Source organism: Vigna unguiculata, chromosome 2 (genome assembly GCF_004118075.2).
Source record: "Vigna unguiculata cultivar IT97K-499-35 chromosome 2, ASM411807v1, whole genome shotgun sequence".
Classification (NCBI taxonomy): domain Eukaryota; kingdom Viridiplantae; phylum Streptophyta; class Magnoliopsida; order Fabales; family Fabaceae; genus Vigna; species Vigna unguiculata.
The window spans coordinates 20,413,241-20,421,399 of record NC_040280.1 but is presented as its reverse complement, the minus strand read 5'-3'; the positions used below and the strand labels follow the sequence as shown (position 1 = coordinate 20,421,399).

At 29.6% G+C, this 8,159-nt stretch overlaps 1 protein-coding gene across 1 annotated transcript; it reads right to left on the bottom strand.

Annotated features, from left to right (window-relative positions):
* Positions 1 to 2,238: 2,238 nt before the first annotated feature.
* Positions 2,239 to 4,451, bottom strand: LOC114174289 (transcription factor MYB105-like). Its single transcript, XM_028059105.1, has 3 exons — positions 3,752 to 4,451; positions 3,056 to 3,583; positions 2,239 to 2,812 (listed from the first exon to the last, which is right to left on the bottom strand). The coding sequence occupies exons 1-3, from the start codon at positions 4,266 to 4,268 to the stop codon at positions 2,472 to 2,474; spliced, it is 1,386 nt and encodes a 461-aa protein (XP_027914906.1). The 5' UTR covers positions 4,269 to 4,451; the 3' UTR covers positions 2,239 to 2,471.
* Positions 4,452 to 8,159: the final 3,708 nt, after the last annotated feature.

The window sequence follows — 8,159 nt, the reverse complement described above, 5'->3', positions numbered from 1 at the left end:
AGGTATATATATATATATATATATATATATATATATATATATATATATATATATATATATATATATATATATATATATATACTATATCCACATTTGTTTTAAAAAATTTTACTATATAAAGGATATCAATAATAATATTGTAAAATTTTTAAAATTGTTACTATAGATCATAACACTTTTTTTTTATATTTAGTAACATTTTCTTTATCATAATTATAAAAATTGTTACTATTTTATAAATTATAGCAACTTTTTTCAAATAAATGTTTATATTAAGTTCTATTTTAAATAAATGTTATTATAAATTATTAAATTATATTAATAATTATATAATAATATTTTTAAATAAATATTATTATAAATAAAATTAATTTTTTATATTATTTTTTAATAAAATTATATTAAACATTAAAGACTAATATTTTAAAAAGTCATGTTTTATAAACATTATTGTGATGATTATATTAGTACAAACATCACATTTGTTATGTTTTTACTTTTATTTTTTATTCTTTTATCTATATTTTTTTCATCCTCTCAATAGTTTAAACCAAGTAAAAGACCTATGTTTCACAACTCCTATCACTCTTGTTCATCCCATCTCCTAATACTTCACAGCCCATCACACCCTATTGAGATTCAACTAACCATCGTGAATTACCTGGTAATCATTGCAATTGCAATTGAGCTTACTTTGTTTTCATTCTGGCTCGATTGAGCTTACTCTGTTTTCACTCCCAAAATATAAAACAAATTTGTGCAAATCTCTTCCAGTAGAAACCCTTAGATTTATTCGTAAAAAAATAAACTTCCATTGCCTCAAGCTTCCATTGGCGAACATGAGAATGAAAACAAAATAAGCTCAATCGAGATAGAGTGAAAACATAGTAAGCTCATCTATGATTGCCACAATTGTTAGGTGATCCATGATGGCGAGTTGAATCTTAATAGAGTGTGATGAACTGCACGGAGAGAATTAAAAGATACGATGAAGAGAGTGTTAAGAGGTATGAAACGTATGTATTTTATTTGGTGTAAACGGTTAGGAAGGGACAAAAATTAGATAAAAAAAATAAAAAGTAAAAAGTAAAAACATAACAAACTAATGTTTGTACTTGCATAATCATAATAATGTTTATAGAATACGAGTTTTTTTAAAATATTAGTCTTCAATGTTTAATAAAATTTTATTAAAAATAATAATATAACAAATTTATTTTATTTATAATAATATTTATTTAAAACTATTATTAATATAATTTAATGATTTATAATAACATTTATTTTAAATAGAACTTAATATAAACATTTATTTGAAAAAAGTTACTATAATTTATAAAATAGTAACATTTTTAATAATTATGATACAGAAAATAAAGGTAGAAAAAAGTGTAATGATATATGGTAACACTTTTAAAAATGTTACAATATTATTGTTGATATTCTTTATAGTAATATTTTTTTTAAAATGTGGCTATAGTATATATAAAAGATGTAACTAAACAAATGTTACTAGTAAATGTTGTATAGTGTAAGAAAAATACTTTTATAATATTATCACTTTCAGAAGTCTTATTTGTTTAACAATAAATGTTTTAGTACCCATAACTTCACTACATTTTAACAACATGAGTTGCATAACACAATTTAAAACACACATTGTAAGTATTACACATTTTAAGTGTTAGATATAATTTATATTTTTAACATTAATACGCCTCCAGATTTAACTGTTTATATGGAAAAGAAAAAGAAAAAAAATCAGACATACTAGTGGCATGAATTTCTCACAGTTTGTAGTGATGAGAGGGATATTGAACAGATCTCCATAATGAATGCTCTTATGAATTCAGTTGCAGAATTTGTGCCTCACTTAATGCATTCTAGGCCCATCAGAAAGTGATGTTCTCAAACACTTCCTTCTTCTTTTTCTTCTTGGACTTGGACCATTCTCCTCCATAATTTTCGTCACTCTCTATGTTGTTGCAACCACAACCAAATCCAAACCCTTTCTTCAAAAAGCACATTTACCCAAAAACAACCTTAGATTATCATAAAACACGACCATGCCAATTCCTGTCCTATCCAAACATTACTCCCTCTTAACACGTTTTCATTAGCCATGCATTACGAGAAACTAAGAATGTCTAACTCACATTATTATTGAACTTCATAGACATGGATTGAAGTGATTAAGCAGAGGAAGATAACAGTAATGGAATTAAATTATGATATGATTATTTTGAAATAGTTTGCAGAAGGGTCCCCCATATGTGTGAGAAAGAAAGGAAAAATCACAATAGAGACGGGTGATATCACCATCACCACAGAGGTAGTGACGCAAGGTTACACAGTGCACCAAACTCAAGCAACTATTCCTTTCTATTTGCCTCGAATGGCTTCTCAGTTATGTTGGACCACACCTATATTCAGGAACTTCCGGGGAACTTTGCAGCTTTTGGATCATCTGATCATGTGGCTCCTACTCCAAGGAAGTCAAAAAATGGGGGTGGAACACCATCTGGGGGGTCACTTTTCACCACTTTATCTCTCATTCCTGCAACACATGCTGATGATGATGATGATGCTTCCTTGCCTCTGCTTCCTGCTACCGATGATGACGAATTCAACAAACTGTAAAAATTGTTGCGTCTCTTGTTCTCTACCTGTTGCATTGCCATCAAATATTGTTGGGGATAATGAGGGTATGAACCAGATTGCTGCCAATGATGCTCAACAGATTCATTGCTCCTTTCCCAGCTTCTCATCTGCACGTTATTACACTCTCCCGTCATGTCATTGCTTCCACCACCTTGCAAACCCAACCCACTGGACAATGTCAGTTCATAGCATTCAAGTCTGTGGGAGAATTTAACGCAACACACAGTTTTACTTGCATCTGTCAATTTTACATACCCAAAACATTCATGAAAATTATGAAAACAAAACATTGATTAATAGACTTGTTTGGAATAAAAGACAAAATAAGAGCTTGGTAATAAAGGAACAAGATGGTTTTAGTTAGAGGGAATAACAAAGGAGAGAAAGGATTCACCGGAGAAGAAATCAAATGGTGCTTGTGGAGGTTGAGCGCAGAAGCCAACTTGTAGGGTGTTTGACATTGTTTCTCTCGCACCAGTGATGTTTTGTGGAGAAGCATTTAAGCCAAAATCAACAACCTCACCAGAACCTCCTACTCCATGGAAGGATGGGAAACTAGGCACGTTATTTGTGAGTCCTACTCCATTATGGAGGAGATTGAGACAATAAGAAGATGATGGTTCTTGTTCCGTGGTGTTGCAAACAAAGGTTGGATTTTGCTCCACCCTTTTGTAAACAGATTGGGTCATTCTCCTCCTCCTGTAAGCACTGGATTGTTCCCTGTACTTCCTGGCCATTATAACATGCCAGTGATTCTTCACTGCATTATCTGTTCTCCCAGGGAAAAGCCTTGCAATCATGGCCCATTTGTTGCCATAAATTCTATGTGCCTGCATTAGCCTCTCTTCCTCCTCTTCACTGAAAGCTCTTCTATTGATCCTTGGATCTAACTGGTTGAACCACCTCAGCCTACAACTTTTCCCTAATTCAAATACAAAACAAATCACATCAAAGGAAATCAACGGAATTTGACAAAAGACAAGAAAATGCCAACAACATATGTTCCTCTCTTTCAAACAATACACCCACAACAATATAAACTGTGTTAATTGGCTATCATTTTGCACTTTGGAATTGTTTTCTTCCACACCTGATCTTCCTTCAAGCTTTTCAGCTATGAGGTTCCAATTCTGAGGGCCATAAAGAGCCACAAGTTCCTTGAGCTTGGAATCTTCCGCAGGCCTCCAATGCCCTCTTGCACAAAGCTTAGAGTGTCCACTATCTACCTCTTTCCCACTGAGAAGGTTCTCGTTAGGGTTACTTTCTTCACTGAACTTCCCATTGTTGTTTGTTTTCTCATTACTGTTACTCTCCCCAGCCCCAACATCACTACAGTCTTCAAAGTTTGAGGAGAGGAACTCCCTCATGAAGGGAAAACTCCAGCTTGTGCTCCTTCCATTTTCCACTCCAGAAGCATGTCCATGATGATGATGGCCATAACCAAAGCTTTGTTGAGACGAAAGAGCATTTGAAACAGTGGCAAGAGAGAGAGACCCCATCATGTCTGCACAGACCATTCCCATTGAAGGAGAAGATGGAAAAGGGTAACATGTGGGGGCGTTCTGGTTTTGCTGTGAAGAGATCATGCAACACTTGCTGCTGGCCATGACTTCATTTCATAATTTCGTGACGCAAATGTTTGTTGTTCTTGTTGTTGATGATGATGTTGGGTTTGCAACTGTTACCATTCCACAGCGCTCATGCGACCAACAATGTTTTTGTGCTATGCTGGAAACAGTGTAGCATGAGGAAGTTGAAGAGGAAAAGATTTTTCAGCGGGGCAAAGATACTTGGACAACACCACTAGTGTAAAGTGTGAAGTGTTTTTTTTTTCACCAAATGTGAAAATTTCACGCATTTCTAAGATTGCGAAACTTGAAAAGATCATTTGTTTTTTTTTATATTTGTTTTACCATTAGTACAATTTTGGGACGTGGGCCGCGAGAAAGTGAACTTCCAAAGATAAATAGGTATTATTGTTATTTAATAGAGACGAACAAAGAAAAACAAAATGGTCTGAATAGACTTATTTATAAAATGGAAATAGAAACTAAAATAAATTTCTCTTGCAAGTAAAAGTTAGTTTTACTTGAGTTAAAAAGCTTTTCATTATCACGCAATACATTATAGTAACAAATTACAAGATACAATGGAAAATTGTGATATAGTTTTCACAAATACTATTTTTTTAAAAACAACTTGATTTAAAAAATTATTGAAAACTAAACATTGGAAACTTCTATAAACCTCCATCAACATTCTTCACAAAAACTTTTTAACATGTTACTATAGAATGAAATCTCCTTAGTTTATCTAAATAACATACATCAATATATAATTCACTGCAATCCGGTCTAGAACATAAATAATTATTCATCTTTATCGCAAACTTTCTTTCACCTAATCTTTGATATAAATAATTTATTTCAACTCTTTTATTAGTAATAATTATAAGTTAATAGCAAGATAATGCTTGAGTTAAGTATATTTATAATATTTAAGTTTAAACACAAAATTATTTTTTTTTCAAATTTTAATATATATTAATTTTTAAATTTAAAAAATTAATGAATATTGTTCTTTTAATTAAGTAGGATTGAATTTTTCTTTTGTGTTAAATGGTAATAAAGATTAAACTTTTAATTTTTAAAATTTTATCAAATGTATGATATAAACAACTCAAATTTGTATGAAAAATTATTTGACATATAAAAAATAGGTTTAATTAACTTTTGAAAAATTGTTTGGTCCTTTTCAATTTTTTTAACCATGTTAATGGTGTCTTACGTGTTAATATGCATTTTTTTTCATTTTGTTATTCTTTTTAATGTTTAATTTTTTTTATAAAAAAAATTATCACATGTCATGTCACTGGTGTGACACATATAAGAATGACAACGGATCGGGTCAGACATAAATATTGTCTCCCTGCAACTAAAAAATTCACCCGCTACCCGTGCGAGTATCCATTTAAAAAATATTCGTGGATATCCACAAATATTTAAAAAAAATAGTTTATAAATATTTAAAAGTAAATTTAAATAAAATTAAAAAACACATGTAATATAAAATATAATTTAAATTTAAATTTAATTTAATCTAATAAAATAAATTTTAATTAAATTTAATTTAATAAAACATAATTTTATTTTTATTTTTAATTATTTTTTTATGGATAACGGGTCGTGGATACGGATAATATGATACTCGTACCTGACTCGTTTATAAACGGATATTAAAATACTTGCGGGTAACAAATATTCACGGATACTAACTATCCATCACGAATTTTATCTGCAAATACCCATAACAACATGTATTTTTTTTTCATTTATAAACACATGGTACTGACAATACCACGTGACAAGGTACTGGTATGTGTCATGTCACTACCAAATATCAATGTTTTAATCTCAATCTAGTTTCTATGTATATTTCTTTATGTTAATTTAATTTTCACATTTATTTTTTTATTCAATTTAATCTCAATTTTTTAAATAAAATAATGTTATTTTGTCTTAAATTTGAAATTAAATTTATTTTATATATATATATATAGATAGATTATACTTATATTTTTTATTATTACATATAAATACATAATAGGAGTGTTGGTAATACGTAATCTTGATTACATTTTTGAAAAGATTAAAGTGTGATCGAACTTTAGAAAAGAAAGTGTTGGTAAGGGTTTACATGGATGAGAGTGAAGTTGCAAGGGTAGGTTTTATCGTCTGAGAAATGTGGAAAAAACAGTATAGAGAAGTATTATTATATTATTTATTTGTTAAGTATTACTCCTTGTCCTAAGTGAGATTCATGAGATGCTGTCATTATACTATTACCATAATCATTCTCTGGAATGAGCTTACTCACTCACACGTGTGACTATCTTTCTCTCTCCATTCATGGGGTTGCAGAGTCTAAGGCTGTCTCTCTCTAATTTGACAAAAGAAAAGAGGGTTGAACGTGGTGGTGGATGATGCTTACTTGTACAGACACCTTTCTTTTCAAACCACAAATCAAATGAAATGAAATTTTTATTATATTTTTGTGAATTTCCATCCAAACACAACTACAGAACCTGACATCTTTCATGTACACCCTATAACATAGCTACCCTATTCATGCATTCAGCTAAGAGTAGTAGTAGTAGTATAACATACTTCTAGTCTTTCTACTTTCTACTACTATCACTCTCTCTGTTCCCATCACATCACCATTTACCACTGTAATATAACTTCTAGGACTTCCATTACATCCTCCATTCACAAAACCTTTTCATTTTTACTTCTAACTTCTAACCCTTTTTATCTCAAGAAAAACGAAACATGTAACTTGGAAATATATTATGAAAGATTCTTCGAGATAAAATCATTATTGTAAAATTAATTTTATTTATATAATACAAATTGTTTTAATTTTTATTAGGTACATTACAAGAAAATTATTGATTAGTTTTATAGAAAAAAAAATTATGTTTAGAGATAAATTTAAAAATTTATTTATTATTTAGAAACCAATTCTTTTGATAGTCAAAACTTAGGTAGCTAATATTAGTGACTAATATTTATATTTTTTGAAAAAAAATAAAATAAATATTGAAAATTTTATTAGAGATAAGGTCAATTCATAATATATAAATTATTGCAAACCATGTCCTACGACTCAGTTTTGTGAAGTTGAATTGAGTTTAATGTCAATTTTTTAACATGGTATCAGAGTCATGGTATTAGAATAATATCATATGGAATCATAAAAAGGTATTAGAACCATAAAAATTGGATAATTTAAAAGGTAAAATTCATAAGTGAAAGGTAAAATTACAAAGAGAGGTTTACAAAGTTATGTAATATCATCTAATCTAATGTGTTGTAAAAATTAATGAAATAAGTTGTCTACATGGATTGTAGTCGACGAATTTAGAATCAAACATATGAACATTCTTGAAATACTACAAGAAATAATAACTTAAAGTAGTACACAAGTACATATAGGTTGTTTAATTATTAATAAGTTAAATAATTACACGGTCTCGACCTCTTTCAATACTAGCTTGAATAATGATTATCATACATTGCATTTCATAACATCCATACTCATACCCACGAGTTTGTTTGTTACACTTCAATACCAACATAATTAACATGTTTTTGACAAACTAAAATAATCAAACAACTATAATTGGACAAAAGTAATAAAAGCTTTGAGATGTAGGCAGTTAGTATTTACGATCTTGCACTTGTGCTTCCTTCAAAATTTTATACTCATGATGTTTCTTGTGCAATGAGTAGAATCATGCAGCAACATGATCAATGAAGAATATCACAAGTAGTTGCCAATGATGCTTGCATTGAAAATAACTATAAATTACAATTATAGATGATAAACTATAATTTGATAACGAAAAAACTGCATTAACCCGTGAACTTATGCTGTAAAATATATTTGTTCCCCCTTGTAACAAAGTAGTTGATGATATATGTTTTTGTTTTAAC

Excerpts from the sequence above, each read along its gene's own strand:
- LOC114174289 (XM_028059105.1), bottom strand. The coding sequence starts at position 4,268 with ATGGCCAGCAGCAAGTGTTGCATGATCTCTTCACAGCAAAACCAGAAC. Across the intron at positions 3,584-3,751 it reads AAAGCTTGAAGGAAGATCAG|GGAAAAGTTGTAGGCTGAGG; the intron begins GTGTGGAAGAAA and ends TATTTGAATTAG. Across the intron at positions 2,813-3,055 it reads ACCATTTGATTTCTTCTCCG|GTGGTGGAAGCAATGACATG; the intron begins GTGAATCCTTTC and ends TGGGTTTGCAAG.